Source organism: Limulus polyphemus, unplaced genomic scaffold, assembly GCF_000517525.1.
Source record: "Limulus polyphemus unplaced genomic scaffold, Limulus_polyphemus-2.1.2 Scaffold1858, whole genome shotgun sequence".
Taxonomy (NCBI): Eukaryota; Metazoa; Arthropoda; class Merostomata; order Xiphosura; family Limulidae; genus Limulus; species Limulus polyphemus.
Window position 1 is genome coordinate 195306 of NW_013667468.1, and position 22460 is coordinate 217765.

At 32.4% G+C, this 22460-nt stretch overlaps 1 protein-coding gene across 1 annotated transcript in view; it reads right to left on the reverse strand.

Annotated features, from left to right (window-relative positions):
* The window catches only part of LOC106465176 (atrial natriuretic peptide receptor 1-like), a 98581-nt gene that overhangs the window by 73483 nt on the left and 2638 nt on the right, over positions 1–22460 (reverse strand). Inside the window, exons 3-8 of the mRNA XM_022393013.1 lie at positions 20925–21016; positions 19860–19992; positions 15481–15562; positions 14722–14848; positions 10938–11012; positions 10437–10514 (exon numbers count right to left, since the gene is read on the reverse strand). Of these exons, the coding sequence (XP_022248721.1) occupies positions 10437–10514; positions 10938–11012; positions 14722–14848; positions 15481–15562; positions 19860–19992; positions 20925–21016 (587 nt within the window). The remainder of the gene's footprint in view (positions 1–10436; positions 10515–10937; positions 11013–14721; positions 14849–15480; positions 15563–19859; positions 19993–20924; positions 21017–22460) is intronic.

The window sequence follows — 22460 nt, forward strand, 5'->3', positions numbered from 1 at the left end:
GTCCGTGTCAGTGTAAATTACTTGTACCTGATGATGACAAAACCTTGTTGAAACGTTGAACATTTGCTGTTTTGTTAAACTTATATTAAAGTTTTTCTTCATTACCCATTCAAGCCGTCTCCAACCATTATTAGTCTCAAAGTTGGTTCCTCGTCATCGAAATTGGTATCTTTTGTTTTCAATTCACACTAGCCATTTTATTTACACCTTTATTCAATATTTGAAAATTGAAGTGGTTTATTATGGTTTTTAGCTTATAGCAGCAAGTTTTTATTCGTTAAAAGACTTTGATAAAAAATAATTTTTCGCACACAATATTAAAAAAAACAAAACGCAAATGGTTCTACAATTTTAAGATCTTCGGACTTCTTCGCCATCTAGTGACAATATCTTAAAGTACTTAGTCGTTGTGCTTCCTGAAATGAAATGAAATTAGTTATCAATACAATATCTTGGGAAACTTTGTGAGAAAAAAGAGGAAACATGAGAGAGAGAGAAAGCCAAAGCATAGGTGTTGTAAACTTTCTCTTAGATAAACTTTATGACTTACAAAAAGCACTCATAGTGCTCTTAGATAAACCTTCGATATCCTTGTTTGACATAGAGATAGAAACAGAACACTATATTTTATTGTTCTGTAAATTAATTTTTTGGTAAAGTTATTTCCTTTAGTCAGCTAGGAATTATCTTTCGTTTATTTTATTCTCGGGTGTTTTCAGTTGGCAAATAAATTTTTATGCTTTTTGAATAAACATTTAACTACGAAATTTATAGTACTAATTAAATGTTACAAATGGAAAACCTTTTCACTCTACTAGTTTACGTGAATCATATGCGCTTTGTAACAGTGGAATAACAAAATCATCCAATGAGGCACATACGAATAATAATAGATTTTTTGTAACTGCATATGTTACCTGATGTTAACCTAGATGGAGCCATAGTAGTTATTTGACTTGTAAATGAATGAACATGTATGTAAGACTTTTTTCATATGTTTATTGGTCGAAAAACGTACTTAAATAGCGCAATGTAAATAGTGGAAATGTATTAGGTACAAGTAGTGAATACTGTCTGGTATATGTATATATACATACATATACCTGTATGGTATCCTGATAATAGAAAGCGTTAAAATACATTTAATTACAATAACCCTAAGATTCATTTTAAAGAGATATTAGTGATACAGAATGAATTATTTAATTCATAAACATATAAGGAATATTTTATGAACTGTTTAGTTTACCCGAAAATACATATTTAAAGAAATTCAGTTTTTATTTAAAAAAACTTTCAAATTCTAACTTAAGGCTGTAATGATTAGGACCTTTGATAAAAAAAAAAGCTTACATATTATGAATGAAAACCCAAACCTTAACAAAAATATCAACTCTTTTCCTCTTGCTTTATTCAAATATCTTTTTTTAGATGAACATTTTTATTTCTTAACAGAGTTTCGTTATAAGTTAATGTAAGTTCACTCTAGTGAATATTTTTATTTTTTAACACAGTTTCGTTATATTTTAATGTAAGCTCACTCTAGTGAATATATTTATTTCTGAACACAGTTTCATTATATTTTAATGTAATTTCACTCTAGTGAAGATTTTCATTTCTTAACACAGTTTCATTATATTTTAATGTAAGTTCACTCTAGTGAAGATTTTCATTTCTTAACACAGTTTCATTATATTTTAATATAAGTTCACGCTATTGAAAACTTTTACTTCTTAACACAGTTTCATTATATTTTAATGTAAGCTCACTCAGGTGAATATTTTCATTTCTTAACATAGTTTCATTATATTTTAATATAAGTTCACTCTATTGAAAACTTTTACTTCTTAACACAGTTTCATTATATTTTAATCTAAGTTTACTCTAGTGAATATTTTTCCTATTGATTATTACCATGGACTTGCTGATGATGGAATATGTATAATTCCGAAACTTTCAATTCTTAAAGATGCTTCCATTTTTTTCCGTATCCCTACTATTTATGTTTTGTTGGAGTTAAGCACAAAGCTATATAAGGGGCTATCTGTGCTCTGCCCACCACGGCTATCGAAACCCGATTTCTAGCATTGTAAGTCCGCAGACATACCTCTGTGACAGTGGAAATGGGAGGGGGGCATTTAACCTAACGATGATAATTATGCTTTAAACAAATATATTGACACAAATTATATTAATTTGGGGGAAAGGTTTTCCAGGGGTAAATTAAGTCGTAACTTTTAATAACTCAACAGCCTGTTCCCAGTTTTTCTTATTATTGGTAGTCTGTAACAGCCACTATGCACTGGATCGACTTATTAATGATCTGTTATGCGTCTTCACTGTCTATTTATTTGTTTGTTTTGTTGTTAAGCACAAAGCCACACAATAGGCTATCTGTGCAGTGCTCACCACAGGTATAGAAAACCTATATTTAACGATATAAGGTTTCAGACTCATCGCTGAGCCACTGGGTAGGGCATGCTTTTTTATTGTTATTAACAAGTTGAAGTAATTTTTACATCTTTTTTGTGTTTAATGGAGTTGTCAGCTATTGTGGCTGTACAATTAATTAGCTTTTTTGCAACTGCATATGTTAACTGATGTTAACCTAGATGGAGCTATAGTAGTTATTTGACTTGTGTGGTAAATTAATGAATATGTAAGACTTTTTTCATATGTTTATTAGTCGAAAAACGTACTTAAATAGCGCAATGTAAATAGTGGAAATGTGTTAGGTACAAATAGTGAATACGAAACCAAATCCCTTGAGACAGTAGTCTATTAACTCGCCGAATGACCCTGGCAAGATACATAACTACCACAGTCTAAATTACGTAAAACGATAATAATATTTCACAGTGAATGAAATGTGAATAGTGAATACGAAACTAAATCCCTTGAGACAGTAGTTTATTCACTCGCCGAATGACCCAGGCAAGATACATAACTACCACAGTCTAAATTACGTAAGACGAAAATAATATTCCACAGTGAATGAAATGTGTTGATTATCACATCTGTAAAATTTAATATGAAATGTTTAAATTATATATTTCTTCAGAGAAATAATCACATTATATAATAACGGATTGCAGACATCAATGGAGGAAAATGTCGCCACAGATGCGAGCTATAATGTCATGGGTAATATGTTTGACACCTATATTGTTGTTAGGTGGTGAATTCTCGAATATTCTACAGTACAATGCTGCCTGGAGCGACTGGAGGACTTAGGAACACGCTACAGATATTTCGAAGAGAAAAATACACACAGCAAGATTATTCAACAATGTAAAGACAAAGGAAGCAGCAGAGTATTTAGGTTAACAATAAGCTTTGAAACAGTATCCAGCGCCTTTCGTTATCCACAAACAGATGACTGTGGTTAAAAAAAAGAAAACATACATTCCAATGAAGCTGGGTATATTTCCCATTGGAATTAACAAGATAACAAGGACGAATTTGATCACAAAGTTTAATAATATTAACTCATTTGCTCACTCTCTTCACTTTATGTAGAGTATAACATTGCTCATGTGTTGTCTCTCTTCACTTTAGGCACAGTATAACATTACTCATGTGTTGTCTCTCTCTTCACTTTATGTACAGTATAACATTACTCATGTGTTGTCTCTCTTCACTTTAGGTACAGTATAACATAACTCATGTGTTGTCTCTCTCTTCACTTTATGCAAAGTATAACATTACTCATGTGTTGTCTCTCTTCACTTTAAGTACAGTATAACATTACTCATGTGTTGTCTCTCTCTTCACTTTATGTAGAGCATAATATTACTCATGTGTTGTCTCGACAACACGTGTGTAATGTTATACTGTCACCTAAAGTGAAGAGTGACAACACATGAGTAATGTTATACTGTACCTAAAGTGAAGAGAGACAACACATGAGTAATGTTATACTGTACATAAAGTGAAGAGAGACAACACATGAGTAATATTATACAGTACATAAAGTGAAGAGAGAGACAACACATGAGTAATGTTATACTGTACCTAAAGTGAAGAGAGACAACACATGAGTAATGTTATACTTTGCATAAAGTGAAGAGAGAGACAACACATGAGTAATATTATGCTGTACCTAAAGTGAAGAGAACTCTTCACTTTATGTACTGTATAATATTACTCATGTATTGTCTCTCTTCACTTTATGTACAGTATGACATTATTCATGTGTTGTTTCACTTCACTTTAGGTACAGTATGACATTACTCATGTGTTCTTTCACTTCACTTTATATATTATAATTTACTACATTTATTGTATATTTTTTGCACAGTTTTATGTAACTTATTTCTTCAATATTTTCTTTCTGCAAAGAATAACCTAACTCATTTGTTTTTCTTCCCTTCTATTTATTTTGACCATAACAAAACTTATATGTTTTCTTTCCTTACTTGTGCATTGAAATTGAATTGATTTGTAAATAAAGAATACAGTCCATCTTGCATAGATTGTAATAAGTTAAAGAAAGCTTTTCCACCCACCCAGAGAAAGGCTCATACTTTCTAGAAACTTCATTTTTGTCTTTATATTAATAGATATCATATCTTCCCTTTCTTGACAACCTGCTAGTTTCGTGCAGTGTGACGAAATAGATGTACATTTCTCCATAATTTCTTCCTTTTTTTCCCCCTCATTTTCAAAACGGGAATACTAGTTTATTTCACGCACTTGGAAATGGAAATACATGTAGATAACTTTAAAACTTAATTGAAACAGAAAATTGACAAAGACAGACTCAAACCAATGTGTTCAGCGAAAAAAAAAACTGTTCTAGTTTTCGTAAGTAATTTTTTGTGTACAAGAAAATTTCTTGCACTTTTACCCCCCAAAAAAACAACAACAACAAACAAACACAAAAAACACATGATTGATGCAAATTTTGTTAAATACAAAGCTTTTCTACATGCATCTATAGAAATATTACCCCATCCATGATTTAATTTTACTTCAAGACAAATAAGGATGATGGTACTTTTCCATTTACCGAACATCATATATCGTATGCAACTAATATCATTAAGTCGTGATTAGGATTAAATTACCTTTAAATTATCGTAGTTTGTAGCATGTTTCGAAAAACTTTAAATCAGACTTTCCATTTTCAAATACTTATAAAGGGAAATTTTCACTTTTCAAAATTTATCTTAAAAGTCGATAAACGTTAACAGAATAAATAGGATATAAAAACAATGCATTTTCATCGACTTAATCACATTTTAAAGTTTTACCCTCCAGTAAAATAGTTTTTCCGTCAGTTTTCTTTGATCGCTAGAGACTTATTTTTTCATATTTCTCTATCGTTAGAACTGAATTTGACGGTCATTTCAAAATCTTTGACATTTTACTGCTTCTTTTATCTCCTTATAAAATTTCTCACATTCTTTGGTTACTTCCCTCGTTATCATAGGTGCCTAAAGAGGGGTGGGGAGGGTGGTAGAAGGAGCTCGTGCCACCCAATTTTGAATATTTTGTCCGCTCACCAGTCCTTAATTAGTCTGGCACCCCTCACTTTGTTTTCAAGTGAGGCGCCCATGCTCGCTTGTGCTGACTACCTACACTTCTACAAATCGTGCATCACACACAAGAGTTGTATATTTTCAATTTATTTATCTAGTTTACTCAAACCACTCAAAATCACTGTGTATTCTTTATCCACAGAAAGCTATTTAATAAACATTTTACTAATTACTGCCTCTGAAATATTTCTGATTCCACAAATCATCTTTTAACAAAAGTTCGACATTTTTATCGTGTTTCAACAAAAATACTTTCGAAAGGTCACCCAACTCAACTTTCATCATATTGTTGCGTCAGCGAGGTCACGTGACTAGTATCACGCCACGTCCTTCTCGAACCTTCACTAGTAGATTGGGGGTAGTCTGGTATATATATAAGACGGTCACAACGTGACGGAACGAGGTAATGAGTAATTGAATATATGCGGACAAAATATTGTTGGCCACGTGAGACGTGAGTTATAGCGTTGTTATAGAGCGACTGTTGAAATTAAGTGTATCGAAAAGTTGTATTCGGAAAGAATAAACCAGTTTTATTTAAGAAAGGACTTGTGTCGCTAAAGTTTCGTCGGAACGAATTTACGGAAAATTAACGAAGGAACGGAGACGTAACAATATTATCATTTCTATGAACACTTAGCCTAGGTATTTGATGCAGACAACAATGTAATTCTGGTTTTTGCTACTTTGAATTTCTTGTTATCTTGATGATGATATTGTTGTAATCGTTCGTATTGTTGGTTAGTATCTCTTGGATCATTCAGTGAAAATGATAATGGAAGGATCAGTGCATTTAACTGAATAACAAACTAAACGATGCACTGATTACTCATTAAACACTCCAATACACTTTAGCCTGACTTGCTTTTTGTCTATGATTTCATTTATTTCCTAAACGTTGGAGGCCACGTCTACTACTTTATGTTAATCGTTTTTCCGTCCAAAGTTCAAGAAATGTTTAGGTTAAAAGCATATACTACAGCACTGTCCCTCTCTCTGGATTCTAAATTCCTCTAAAACAATCCTGTTACACACTGAAAACGAATGGCACATTAAACTTCCATAATGAGAAATCAAGCATCTCTTGACAATTAACAACATTAATATTCGAAAATTTAAATATTACAATCATTCCTGAAATAAGTAAAACTAAATTTACAGTCACAATAGTTTTTGTTCAATTGACATCGCTAAAGTGCCCAGTGGTCAACGGCTTATGGTACAAAGAAGGTGATGACCCCTGTTCTTTTACAGTCACTTGCCACCTTTTCACTAAGAAAATTCACCTTCATTAAATGGCCGTGGAAGTCTATCCTGGTGATACATTGGAAGAGATTCCTGCATGAATTTCAGGCCCTTCAGCTGATTGACTTACTTCTAGTTATTTTCATGAAGTTAATCAGTTGGCCATTCTCCTTTTGACGTAATTACAAAAACGACCACAGTTGATTATTCTTCATTTTTATAGTTTATTTTTCTGGATTCAGCTCTGTTACAGTTTAGGTTCATTGTTTATATTATCTTATGTTTCCGTCCCTGTTATCACTGGAAATGGTCCTATCAGTGTCGAGTAGTGCAAAAGGATTTCTTTGTTGTAGGCTGTGAAAACATTTCTTTTATGAAGTTCGGTGTAAGAATAGGTTGGTGTTGAGAAATCAGCCAACTTTTGATCAGTTTCTAAGGGTTAAGGAATTACAGCACTAAATATAAAATTATTGGAAGATCGGTCGCCTTTCTAAGTACATTGGATTTGGAAACTATAAGATTCTCTGTGATTATAGGACTTTTTAATCCGATATAAGCTAAACGGGTATGCTTGGCTTTATTTGTAGAAAGATATATAATAGACAAGGCGATTAACGAGAAAAAGAAGTAGAGACCCGGAAATGTGAAAGCGGACTCATAAATGGAGAGAGAGATGCAGGAAAATATGCTGCAGTAAGAACCAAAACTAGTTTTAAACATAATTTTCTTACGTGTTATTGATATAAAATAACAAAAATAAATGTGTTATGTTTAAATTTTGTATGAATCAATTCCTGATAGAAATAAGTAAAACCTTAATAGAGTTGAATGGAAGGTGACGTGTGAGTATAACGCAATTGTACCAAAGTCAACCGATAATATAGTAGTCTCAGAAGAAGACCCACAAAAAACTGGTGTCATCAGAAGTTGGATCCATCAAATCGAAACCCAATAACAGAAGAAGACTTAGAGTAGAACCACATCAACAACATCTGAGGAGGAAAGTCAACTGGATGACGCAGTGAAGTCGGAAAAGAGAGTAAGCTTACTTTTTGTTAAGATTCTTACTAAATCATGTTTTGTGTTAAAATTAATATTTTATATGAAACATAACACAGATCATAAGTCTAAGGCTAACAAGTAAACAACATTTTTTTAAAATTAAAACGTGAAAGAATAGGAACTACTGTTAAATAAAGAAAAACTTTAACAGAGTTTCTGTGTTATACCCACATATTGTTTTATATTTATAATGAAACAATTGCTTTTTTCTCAACTATAATTGCACGATAACTTCAAGTCAGCTATAGAGCACCATTACATGTGGCTTAAGTGGGATTGATCTATTGATAAGCCTTTTTATGCTACATTTACCATTACTACCTGTTTTAAATTATCGTTACTTTTGTTGCAGTTAAGCCAATTACAGTAAGTGATTAGTGAAGTGGCAGTATTATTGGAATACCTTGGAAGCTCCAACTTTGCTAAACTGAGAAAGATCAGAAATAATTAAACATTGAAGAACTAACAACAATTGTTTCTTTAAATAATGAAAATAATACACAATGACATATTTCTCAAAACTTGGTGTTTCACAGCTTTCATTCAGAGAATATCAAAACGTTTTGCAATGCGAGTTTAAAGTCTAGAAAAAAAACAAAACAAATATATGTCGAAACAAATTTCGACAGGAACAAAGTGAAATTCGAAAAGTTTAATATCAATTGATTAAAAAATCAGGATATAAGCGAACATGGAATAAGCAACTGAATATTTCCAAGATGGTTGAAGTAGAGTGGTTTACACGGAAAAACTGCAGACATAAAGCACGTGGACTTGGTGAAACGTTTAATGTTTGACCGGTAGCAGAACGATTTGGAAAATGGATAATTTAATGGCTGAATGAAGCAAAAACTGGCATTTCTGGAAACTCTAGGAGAGCTTTTGTACTGAAGCATGACGCGACCAAGTGAAATATAAGCATGCGCATATGAAATATGGAGATGTATCTATAACAGTTTGTTTGTTGTTAAGCGCAAAGTTATACAATAGGCTATGTGGGCTCTGCCCACCAGGGGTATCGAAACCTGATTTTTAGCGCCTTAAGCCTGAAGACTTACCGCTGAGCCACTGGGAGGCAGCTATGACGGTGTAGCGATGATATTCTACTGTAAGATAGCTGGCATTATAAAGAAGGACCAGTATCACAATACCGATACTACCCAGTGAACGAAGTTTAATTAAGCCTGAATTAGAATTCCAGTAGATTAACGTATACTGCTGATCAAGAAGAATTTGGTGGAGAAGAAAAAAAATTGGTGATATAAAATTTATGAAATGATAACCCAGTGTCTCCATTTTGTTTTGATTGAAACTTTGTTGCAGATGAAGAGTTCATTAATCTGAAGAGTCTGGAATGGCCTGTTGGTTCATTAATTTAAAGAGTCTGGACTGGCCTGGTGGTTAGGGCACTCAGCTCGTGAAGAGTTCATTAATTTGAAGAGTCTGGAATGGCCTGGTGGTTCATTAATCTAAAGAGTCTGGAATGGTCTGGTGGTTAGGGCACTCAGCTTGTGAAGAGTTCATTAATTTGAAGAGTCTGGAATGGCCTGGTGGTTCATTAATCTAAAGAGTCTGGAATCGCCTATGGTTAGGGCATTCAGCTCGTGAAGAGTTCATTAATCTAAAGAGTCTGGAATGGCCTGGTGGTTCATTAATCTAAAGAGTCTGGAATGGTCTGGTGGTTAGGGCACTCAGCTCGCAAGCTGCGGGTCTCGGCTTCGATTCCAGTCACCGATCATGCTCGCCTGTTTTGCCATGAGGGCGTTATAACGGAACGTTCAATACCACTTTTCGTTGTAAAAGAGTAGCCTAAGATTTGGCTGTGGCTATAAATTAATGACATTTAGCGTAGATAGCTTTCGATTAGGTTTGTGCGAATTTAAACTAATCTAAAGCAACTTTGTGAGATTGTCCAGGAAATAACGGTTGGTAGTCTCATAAAATGGAAGTATTAATTTCCGATCAATGAAATCATACAGTCAAGTTCCTGATTATTCACTCTGTTATGTTTCAAAACAAGCCTCTTATGTCTGATATTGTAATATGTGATACGGAGTATAAACAGAACATAAATATTTTAGTTTGGCTACCTTTTTTTATGAAAATCATGAAGAATATCCTGAATTCAAACTTATAACCGATACATGTAATTATGTCGTTTCAATTACTTCACAGTTCTTCTTTCAGATTTCACAAAACATTAACAGTAAATGTCTCAACTTTCAATGAGATACAAATTTAATTTAATAATATGTTTGTAGAGAGTTTTAAGACTCGTAAAGTAATTAGACATTGATCCAACATATTAAGCTTTTCCCTGTGTGAACTGTATTGAAACTGAGTATAAATGTTTTAACGACTAAACGATCCAACGTGCGTGGATTTGAGAAGAAAGAGTATTTTTAGTATTTAATTTACCATTAAGAATAAAAATTTCTATTTTAATTTACTAATAAGTGTTACTATAGACTACTTTGTATTACACATAAACGAAACGTTTACAAATAGATGGTGTAATATACAATAATCAGTACGATAACTTTAAAAAGAAATACATCAGTATAATGTTTTATAAGCTAAACCCACCTTTTTGATTTCTAACAGAAATTGTCTGTTAATTTCGATCTTGGATTTGTTCACTGGTTTAATCGCAACCAAGGTAGACTAAATAAAGGTAATTACAATAATTACAATAATTCCTGAACACTATACTAAATATTGCTTAAAAAAGCAGAAACAAATGAAAACTACCTCTGTAATTTTCTGTCAGATTATTATTCATACAAAATGCTGGTAAGTTCAAGAGTTTATTTAAACACAGTTTGCATAATAATAACTTTGATCATATATATACGTAGTCCAATAAATTTCCAGATTATTTTATTTCAGTTATCTAAGGCATGATTTAAAAAGTATAGACAAGTTATTAAGACAGTGAAAGTAATATTGCTAACAATTATCACAAATAGAATATTACGAAATTATAAAGAAAGCAAACTTAAACTTATTAAAAACTGAATCTTACTTTTAATTTCCTTAAATCTGTGTTGCTGAATAATATTTCTTTAAAATTAGACTGTTTGTTACCTTGTAATAAGCTGTTTTGGTGAATATCTGTCGACTTTGGTCTCCTAATGTTAAGGATCCACAAGAGAGAGAGTTCTGAAAATCGATTAAAACCTCAGTAATCCACAAATCATCCACTTGTTTTCATACCGTTCATTACCGATTGGATCCATATAGTGTATCGTATTGAGTAATTGTATATTTTATGCCTGTTACAACATCCAATTTAAAATACTGACAAAAGAAATTGGGAAAAATCATTCATTTTCTAAGTTAAATACATAGACGGGCCTCAGCAGTAAGTAATTGGATTATATTGTTTAAAATATTCATGGGTCCATAAGCAATTTAAATAATATCGCAAAATAGTTGGGAAAAAATGCGTCTATAAAAATGATAAGGATATAGACCCTGATCGGTAATACTAGGATAAAGATAAAATTTTAAACTTATTAAGATTTGTCGGATTTATTGTAAAACTATTTAAATGTTATAAGTAAATATGGCACAGTTATTAATTCAAAAGTCATTAATAATGAAATTAGAAATATATGTATTTTATCCACATTCGTCTGTGAAGACATCACAATATGAAGAACACATGAAACTGAGCTGTAACAAAAAAATATCAAAAACTAAAGATTTCTACAAACAACTCCAGTTATCCTTCACTTAAGAAATATAACACTCCAATGGTTCCGAAATGAAGTCTGTACACTGGAAGAATGTATTTATCAGAAATGACATTCTTTAACAGTTTCTCAGCAATCCATACATAAAAATGCTTCGAATCCAGACACTTAAGACACGCAGATAAATGATCACCATTTTTTTTTGTATTATTATTTCTCTTGTAAGCATAATGTTGATATTTTCTTTTTTGTTGGCTTTTTATTTCTAATATTTCTTCCTCCATTTTTTTTCTCGATATAATCAAAAGCCACATTTAATAGACACAACTTACAATTGTCAGAAACAGACACAACTTACAATTATCAGAAACAAACAAACACAACTTACAATTATCAGAAACAGACATAACTTACAATTATCAGAAACAGACACAACTTACAATTATCAGAAACAAACAAACAACTTACAATTATCAGAAACAGACATAACTTACAATTATCAGAAACAGACACAACTTACAATTATCAGAAACAGACATAACTTACAATTATCAGAAACAGACACAATTTACAATTATAAGAATAATTTTAGATATTTCGAAATATTTTCTGGATAAATGCTTAAATTTTGCATTTTGAATTGACATTAGCATGACCTATAAAACAACAACAAAAAAGGACAATGGCCATACTAATACCTAATATCTTGAACCATGACAATTATATTATTAAGAATTAACATTTTTGTTTAATTATTTTTACTCTGTAGATGGAACAAAATGTATAATCTTTTCAAATTATTTTTCCCTAAAAACTACTGCCCCACAGAAATTATCATGGTAACGTAAATTATCATAAGAGAACACTATTTACTGTATTGTAAATTGAACGTTCACTTTGACGTTTTGTTTTGTGTTCCTACTGTTTCGTTGTTTTAAAATGGTTGTAATTTTACATTGCCTAACAATTAAAAAACATCTTAAAAAGTGTCATTCTAAAAAAAAATATTCTCACCTCGTCAATTTTTGTCACGAGCAGGGAACAAAATGTATAAAATGTCATTGAATTTTGATCTGACACTGTTTATCACTGTTTAAAGAAAGGTATAGAGTATACGGAGGGCCGAATACATTGTATTAAAAAGATTCTGAATATGCAAATAAGCAAGTCACGTGACAAACAAGCCGTTATGAAATCTCGGTTGAGTGTATTGTATCACAGCTACAAAGGTTGTACAAAGGTTAGCCGTCCACGTGTCCCAAGCAACAGTACGTAACATAATCAAGAAGGATCACCAGATACAAGAGTGACACAAATCAGGTGAGTACAAATTGCTTTCACGACATATCTGTTCGACTGTTGCATAGCTCAATCAGGCGGAGAATAAATAGCAGGATATTTATGCTATTTCACACGAAGATATATCAGTCACTTCGCGAAATGATACATTATTGAAAGCAGAATGGAGGAAGGGTGTGCTTTGGACATGACAGCTTTACGTTGAAGCATTTTGCAATAAAAACTATACTGCAGAGCTATTGTCAAGATGCACGGTCATCAGGTAGAGAATGACTGGACGTTGTGTCATTGACTTTAGTAACGTTTTAATACGACGTCTGTATATGACGACTGTACAATATGATGATTCGATATTTATAATTACTAGAAAGTTGCATTTTAATGTAACTTTTAGTAACCGTGATTCAATGAGCTCAGTCGACCTAAAATGCTGTCCGTCTAACTGCTTATCTTTTGAACAATAAATAAGGAAAGTTTAAAAATTATTGTCTACATGGATTCCGATAAAATTACAAAAGCGGAAAATCGGACACAATACGCTTTCCCTTTTAATCTCCTAGTAATAGATTGCGCACATTACTAAATAATTACACAAATCCCTATAATCGCTTTTCCCATGACATTTGTTGTACTCATTTCTTAATATTAATGTAGACTTTGATTTCTGGCACTTTAAGTTTTTCTCTGAAACCAAAAATACAGAGCTTTAGAGGGTTTACTACTAGTATTGGTAAACGAAGACTTTGCACCATATACTGTTATGTGCGAGGCTTAGTAAGGGTAATCGTAGTTTAGAAGTAACTACATAAGTTAAGTCTATTAAACATGGTGATAACACAAAAATTCCTATTTTTATTGTCACTTTTAAGAACAAATATCGACAGCTAGTTTTCTCAGAGGACGTTTTACAATTGATTTTTACGTAGCAAAAACAGGGCAAAATTCTAAAGAAACCTCTAGTTCTAACAAGCTTTGTAATAGGGTAAAAACTAGAATATACAATGTTTATGCTTTGTAATAACTGTTTGATATCAGCCTTATGGTGAACATTTTAGGGTTAGCATTAAAAAAAATCATAACATTTATATAAAACAAAAACACCAAACACTGTGTAGGTTTATTTAAGTAGTGTTTGGTGTTTTTGTTTTATATAAATGGGTGGATGGAAGTGAACATTCTCCTGTGTAGGTTTATCTAAGTAGGAGAAGGTTCACTTCCATCCACCCATTTATATAAAACAAAAACACCAAACAATGTGTAGGTTTATCTAAATAGGAGAAGGTTCACTTCCATCCACCCATTTATATAAAACAAAAACACCAAACGCTGTATAGGTTTATCTAAATAAGAGAATGTTCACTTCCATCCACCCATTTATATAAAACAAAAACACCAAACACTGTGTAGGTTTATCTAAATAGGAGAAGGTTCACTTCCATCCACCCATTTATATAAAACAAAAACACCAAACACTGTATAGGTTTATCTAAATAGGAGAATGTTCACTTCCATCCACCCACCCCCAAAATAAATCCATTATCACAGTTACACATTCTACGGAAAGGCTGATTTAAACAGTATCTCAAGTAGGTAAAGATTAAGAGTTCTCTTCCATTAAGTAATTTTTTTTTTTACTTTTTCACTTGAAAAGTCCCCCCCCCCAAATAAAAAGATTTAAAGTACTCTTATAAACGTATACATAATTGTAAGTCCCTTAACAAGAAAATAACACCTAAGTTTTAACTAATCACAATATTTAATATTTCTATAGACGTAGTCTTTGCCTGATTTCAAAACATACACAAAAATAAATATACTGTCAAGTATCACAGTCTGAGACTCAACCAGTCATGAGAGACTTGGTATGTACTTACAGAGCCACTGAACTTTGTAAAACTCATTTTGGAACCAAAATGGCGCTTGAAAGATGGATTAATGACAACTTCTTCCTGTTTTATTCGCCAACTCATTGAAGCAATCTCGGCTTCGAACTTGTAGTGTCTTGTAGATATAACGCAACAAGAAAGAAAGAGAAAACAACGCATTTCTCACGTTAATGTTTCTTCCGAAATATAAATTATAAAAAACAAATTGTTAAAGAATTAGTCTGATGTATAAAAAGAATGCGCTAACGTTTATCTTTTGTGATGAGGTGATTTCTTTTCATAAACACGAACAATATTAATGTAAAAATACATACAATTAAACTCAGATTCTATAATGAATGACACTTTGAGTTATTTTCACCTTGGTTGATATTATTTAAGGTGATGCGATCTTTACAAATTAACATTAATAATGAATCAAAACATTTAATTACAATTGAAACATCTTTAATATATCGCAAGTCATATTTATGCAAGATTGATCCTAAATGTTTAACATAGTTATAGTTAAGGAATGTTTTATATAACTAGCTTAAAATACTATTATATATATTGTCAGTACACAATTAAAAAATATGAAGTTAAGGTAATTTTCATGTCCAGATAGGATTATGTTAAAGTTAACATTAACTTATCTTTCTTAATATAGGATTAATATCTATACAGAATATCTTATTTACATGTACTTAATATAAATAAATAGGTATTATAGAAGTTTTCAGGTTCATAAAGTTTATTTTTTCTCACCTGTAGATAAATAAAGATAATATGGTGAGAACAATCAATAAACCAGTCAGTATTCCAGTGAAAATGGCATATCTAGGTGTCTCTGAAAAAACACACAAAAATAACTGTGATATATTTGCTGTACTGGTTCCTTTTGTTGGTCCCATTCGTTTGGGTTATTCGGTATAAAAAAGAATGGAAAGTCCAGTTCACTAAACGATAAAAAACGTTTTAGTTCTTCAAGCTCGAATTCCTCGACAAGCGTAACCAACGTTCATTGATAGGCCTAACTTCAACAATAAACTACGTCTGACAGAAATTACACTTCTTTGCTAATTTAGCATCCCTAGTTATTCTTTAAAACACAAACTTAATATTTACAGCATTGAGTTAACTAACTGACTAGGAGTAACAGATATATTCTGATCACTCATTAACTGACGAACAATCTCACTTACTTTTTAATTCAATAACTCCATCATTCCTAGTTATTCTTTAAAACACAAACTTAATACTTTACAGCATTGAGTTAACTAACTGACTAGGAGTAACAGATATATTCTGATCACTCATTAACTGACGAACAATCTCACTCACTTACTCTTTAATTCAATAACTCCATCATTCCTAGTTATTCTTTAAAACACAAACTTAATATTTACAGCATTGAGTTAACTAACTGACTAGGAGTAACAGATATATTCTGATCACTCATTAACTGACGAACAATCTCACTTACTCAATGACACACATACTCTTTAATTCAATAACTTCATCATTATATAACTCACTGCTTAACTGTAGCCTAATTCACTTTTTAGTTATGGCGCAAAGGTTTTCCTAAACTTCGAAGAAAGTTTCAGGCATTTGGCCTTTGGTTTGGGCTGCTAGTTTTTTCTAGATTATGCTCTGGTTTACTTTAGCTCCTTCTAGCTAAGCAACAATTCAAATTTTTAGAAACGTATAGATTACAAACATAGGCTCCAACACTACCCCACTACCTGGATTATGATTTCCGTTGGAAATTCATATTATACGAAGAAAACAATGGCACACCAAGCTTAAACTTCCATACTTACAATAATACAGCTTTTGGCCATTTACAACATTAATGTACGTAAATCTAAATATCAAAATCATTAGATGATTAATCAGATATGTGAAACAGAATATATTCAAAATATTGATTAATAAAAACGTCTTTCTTCCGTCATTTATTGTTCTTAAAATGTTCAGTCATCCAGTCTTTTTAGTGATTTCCTTTTCCGTGAGTTATGGTGCAAATAAGGTATGAGTTCTTATCCTTACCATCTTGTTGTTTAGGGAGGAGTTTTGTGAAACTAGATGACCGAGGAAATTAACTAGAGGTTCCATCCTTGATGATACTCTCGAACGATCTCGACAGGAAATCCGGGCTTCCAAATAGGTTGACTTCTCTGGAGTTAACTAGTTGGCTGTCTCCCATCGACGTATTTTAAAAGGCGATCACGGTGGATGTTTTTTTTGGGGGGGGGGGACAGCTGGTCTTTTTATGTTCTACTCTATTGCACTTGAGGTTCGTTGTCTTTGTTATTTTGTGCTTCCATTCTTGTTAACGCTAGATGTTCAACCATTGGTGTTGTATTATTTTTACGCAGTGCACATTGATTTTCTTGTCCTAACATATGAAAATGTCAGCTACACATTTTTAGGCAGAAAAATGCAGTTTTGTAAGAAAAAACGAACAAACTCCGGTAATTACTAAAAAAAATCACACTTAATTGTTTCCAACTTGCGAAATGCTTATCATAATAATACACACAAAAATGAATCTATCAAACTGGATTCGTAGTCCTGTATTTTTTGTAGTCCTTTTGTTTTGTATTTCGATGGATTTAAGATCAACCTGTAGGATATATGATCTACCTGAAACATGTCTAGCGACTTGAATCTTTAAGATTTGTTCAACCTATTTTATTCTACGTCTGAAATTGTTTTTTTCTCCATAAAATACTATTATATATTGAATACCCTAAGAGCGTGATTGAAAGCTTAATCGGGATATTTCTCCACAAAATACTTAAAACTCCATGAAAATGTTTACAGTTGATGAATATGTAGTTTCATGGACCATCATCTACTTAAGACAACAAATTATCATACTTTCTGCCCCTCCCCCTCCAGCGGCACAGATGAATGTCTGCGGACTTACAACGCTAGAAACCGGGTTTCGATACCCGTGGTGGGCAGAGCACAGATAGTTCATTGTGTAGCTTTGTACTTAACTACAAACAAAACATATTTTCCAAAACACTTAAGTCTTTATTAAGAAAATTCACAGGTCAAACAGAACGCCATTTTCAAAGCGTTCTTCAAATGAAAACATTTATTTTTTCAAAACACTACATTCTTTATCTAGTCCCTTAAGGGTCTTAAAGAATTAGAAGAGTGTATAATAATAATATTCGAACAACAATATATCTGTCATATCCATTGCTGACGACAGGTTCGTTTAATCCACACTTCTTCATGCTGGTCGAATACAACAACACAGCAGTGGTCGGAACACTATTTATATAAGCCATTTGACACAACAACAATAGGCCTAATACCAATGTCTTATGTCATAAGAAATTAGTATTAGGCCTATTGTTGTTTTGGTAAGTGGTTTATATAAATAGTGTTACGACCATTGCTGTGTTTATTGTATCCTAGTCGGCCTGAAGAGCTTTGCATTGAGCGAAACGCGTCGTCAGCAATGGATATGACAGATATATTGTGGTTCGAATATTATTATTATACACTCTTCTAATTCTTTAAAACCCTTAAGGGACTAGATAAAGAATGTAGTGTATAAAAATGTAATAAACCTAATAATAACAACAATAGGCCTAATACCAATGTTTTATGTCATAAGGCCTATTGTTGTAATAAACCTAATAATAATGTTTTATAACTAGTTTAATTATAATCATTCTTCGCCGGTTGTAAACATCATAACAATTCTTTTTTATTTTAAACTTTCTATTCCACTTAATTGTCATTATTGTTTTGCCTGATGATGACCTAACTAAAGATTCTAAACGTATTTATATATGTGTACGTATTTATTTGTAATAAACATATCACAAGCTATAAAAAATGAGGTACAATGTTTTTTTTCTAGTAATTACCACATTTTTTTCTTTTTTCTTATAAAACTGTGAGAATGTTTTCGAGCAAGTCCAACTTCTTATCTCTGTGTCCAACATGGAGTCATATCATATTGTGTAGACAAGCTTCCCAAGGAGAATGTAACTTCCAACTTTCCTCTTGCTCGAACTTTATGACTACGTGTTGTTGGTATCAATACATCATTCTTCTTCTCTCTAGAGATAATTTATGAGCTTTCATTACAAGCTCAGGTCAAATAACTGCAGTTGTGGAGCCAGTGCCAATCAACATTTTACAAGACTGCTATCAATAAATAGGTTGGTTCTCTGATTTATTTCAATAAAGGATTTCTTATCTCAGATGCGATGTCTATGTTTTCTATACATATAGAAGCTTTCTGTCATCCATCGAGAGCGGTGTCTATTCCATAAAGGATAATATCTGTAGTTACTAACAGTATATGCTCTAAAGATTTAGGTGAAACACAACTTTATGGTTTACTACTTTCATTCTGAGTAAACAACTGTTTAATTGTTCATTTCCATTGTTCTAGACCTCCATCAGAGAGACTTTGTGTTTCTATACTATTCTATCTCCTAATCCCATAATTGCTAGATGGCGTCTTTAGTTGGTTTTCTACCACTTTAAATTGATTCTAGTTCCTTGAGGATGAAATTCTTGAACAAACCCAAAGAGAAGTGTAGCTGTTTTGAGCCTCACATTTTTTATTTGGTTTCTTGATTTTCATCCTGGTATTTATATAATTTTGAACCATTTCTACGGATTCTTCGAGTTTGGTGTGATACATTTTCTGTAATTCATTGATTTCCTTTTGTACTTCATAATTTTTGTTGCTATAATTTTTTTTCTAAACTTTTTATGCCTTCCTCGGTCTTGTCTTTCATCAAATGGATTTTCCTTTGTAATTATTCTGTAAGTTTTATGTTTCGCTATTTTACTTTTCTTTTAAATTATTGTCTCTTTATTCTTGTGTTTGTAAATTTATGGCTTTTTTTAAATTTTCTGCCTCTTATGTCCAATTTTCTGAGTCTTTAAACAACACGTAAATATTATTGGTGCTATTCGCTTAACAACAGCAATTTTCATATTATATTTGGGTTTTTAGAGTTATTTTCAACTCACCACATTTCAGATATTAAAGTTTAATAAATATTGTGACTTATAAATCTCTACAATTTTACGTAAATTATGCTTAACTTTGGGGGGGGGGGTATTAATTGTAAGTTGAATTAATTGAAAACAAATACCTGGACATTCTGATCCATCAAAACCACATGGAGGTGTATCTGGTGGCGGCCCCTGGCGGCCACCAGGCCAATGAATTTCTTTTCCGTCGATGTCTACAAACTGCTTTGTGGCACCGTAATACATAGCAACAATCTACATTAACAGAATAAAGAATCATATTTATTTAACAATATTAACTTTCCAAATAGAAATCGTTTTAAGAGTTATGAAAAAAATGAACCAAGTTTATGAATTATTAACAAAATAAGTGTTGGAAGGATTTAAATGCTTATTCTTAACACAATTATATTTAACAAAGATCTCAATGTGGCTATTTTTTAAAATTAATAATTGTAAGAATAACCAAGTAACGCGATTGTCGACGACCCTCAAGACCTAAAAAATTTGACTGAAATAATAAGCTTTCAATTCAGTTGTCTGTTATCATAATATGTGATTTTTTTTCCATTTGTAATGACATTTTTCACAGTGTTACAATTACTTGAACTAAACAACGTGCTCCAGGTCATACACAGTTCTAATAGGTTTTAATAAACAATTCCAGACGTACTGATCACTATTAAATGCTAAAACTGGAAACTCTTCAATGTTAATTTCTTATCAACACAGCTTTAAGTACGATAATTAAAGAATAATAAATATGAACTTTTAAATTAGGAATAAAATGGCTTTTGTCGAATATATTTCTGCAAAGGAAAATACAAAATCGGTTTCGTGTACTTAAGACCGTTAACAATCTATGATGTTCGGATGTATAATTTGTACAAAAACAACCAGATACCCTATAGGCTAAGTAAGCTCCATAAGTTTTACTGAAAATTAAAAAAAGATTGTTTTGTATAGTAAATAATTAAACTGAGTGAGTAATCCTTATAAAATTCGTAGCAATTTCTTAAAGAACTTAAGGTGTTACATTTACAAATATTTTTACAAGATGTTTATACATGAATATCAAAATAAACAGAGTAAATTACTATTTCATCATCATCATCTCTCTCGAACAGAGTTAACTGAAGTCCTTCTGAAGTTATTTACTTCTATCAGCATGCACTCAGAACGCTTACCTCAAAAATTCCTGTTTTCGGATTCATATCCATTAGGGCATAATCAGCATCTCTGTCTCCGTTACTGTTAATACTGACGTTACCAGTCATCCCTGTCATCCAAAAGTATAATGAATCATTTTTGTCCCCAAAGTACATCATATTATAACTTGCTAAATTGTTGGGTAACTTTTCCATAGAAAATACTTTTGCCATCAAATTTATCCATCTTTTGTTCTATATTTCAGTTTGGATTTAAACACCACACTGCTAGTTTTAACACTTATTCGTTGAATAATGTATACGTAATAATAAAACTTAATTGGGTGATATTAAAACAATACAAGGCGTCTCTTAAAACCTAGTAACATTATCATTCTAAGGTTTAAAGCTTTTGAAAATCTGATAATATTACTTTACAAAAAATTCAACTATACTGAAAAAAGTTCACACAAACAGTCATAGTTTCAGTTACAAATAATTGATTATAGAATATAGGAGGCCATCTTCTTCTGATCAGTATTGCGAGATGAATCTTAAACCACTTTAAATAAACGAATATAGATGGTGTACAGGTTCTGTTATTTTTTACTAGGTTTGTTTTGAATTTCGCACAATGGTACACGAGAGCTATCTGTGCTAGCCGTCTCTAATTTAGCAGTGAAAGACTAGAGGGAAGGCAGCTACTCATCATCACCCATCGCCAACTCTTGGGCTACTTTTTTACCAACGAATAGTGGGATTGTCCGTCACTTTATAACAACCCCACGGCTGAAAGGGCGATCATGTTTGGCGGGACGGGGATTCGAACCCGCGAACCTCAGATTGCGAGTCGAGCGCCCTAACCACCTGGCCATACCGGGCCAATAAGTTGGGTGTGTGTTGTTATAGCAAAGTCACTTTGGGCTATCTGCTGTGTCCATTGAGGGGAATCAAACCCCTGATTTTAGCGCTGTAAATCCGACGATTCACCGTTGCTCCATCGGGGGACATTTTACTAGGATTTTAATAAAGATTCGATAACTTTAACTAGAAGAATTGAAACCAGTAAAATTCCACATTTGTATTGGATATAGAATAGCGAACCATAGTGGTCACAGGATTTCACATTGGTTGACATATAAAGATTCCTTTGTTGATTTATTAAAATCAGTGGTTCTATCTGGAGCTATTATCGCCATCGAAAATATATTTTATAATTTTTTAGCTTACATAACGGCAACAATAACTCAAATAATTAGCATAATCAGCGAAGTTTCATAATTCCCAATCTGAAGAGGAATGTCTTTATTGAACCCAGACGAACCGAAACGTAACTGGCCTGGCAATCTGCGAGTCGCAGGTTCGAATCCCCGTCACACCAAACGTGCTCGCCCTTTCAGCGGTGGGGGAGTTATAATGTGTCGGTCAATCCCACTATTCGTTGGTAAAAAAGTAGCTCAAAAGTTGGCGGTGGGTGATGATGATTAGCTGCCTTCCCTCTATACTTTCACTACTAAATTAGGGACGGCTAGTGCAGATAGCCGTCGTGTAGCTTTGCGCGAAATCCATAACAAA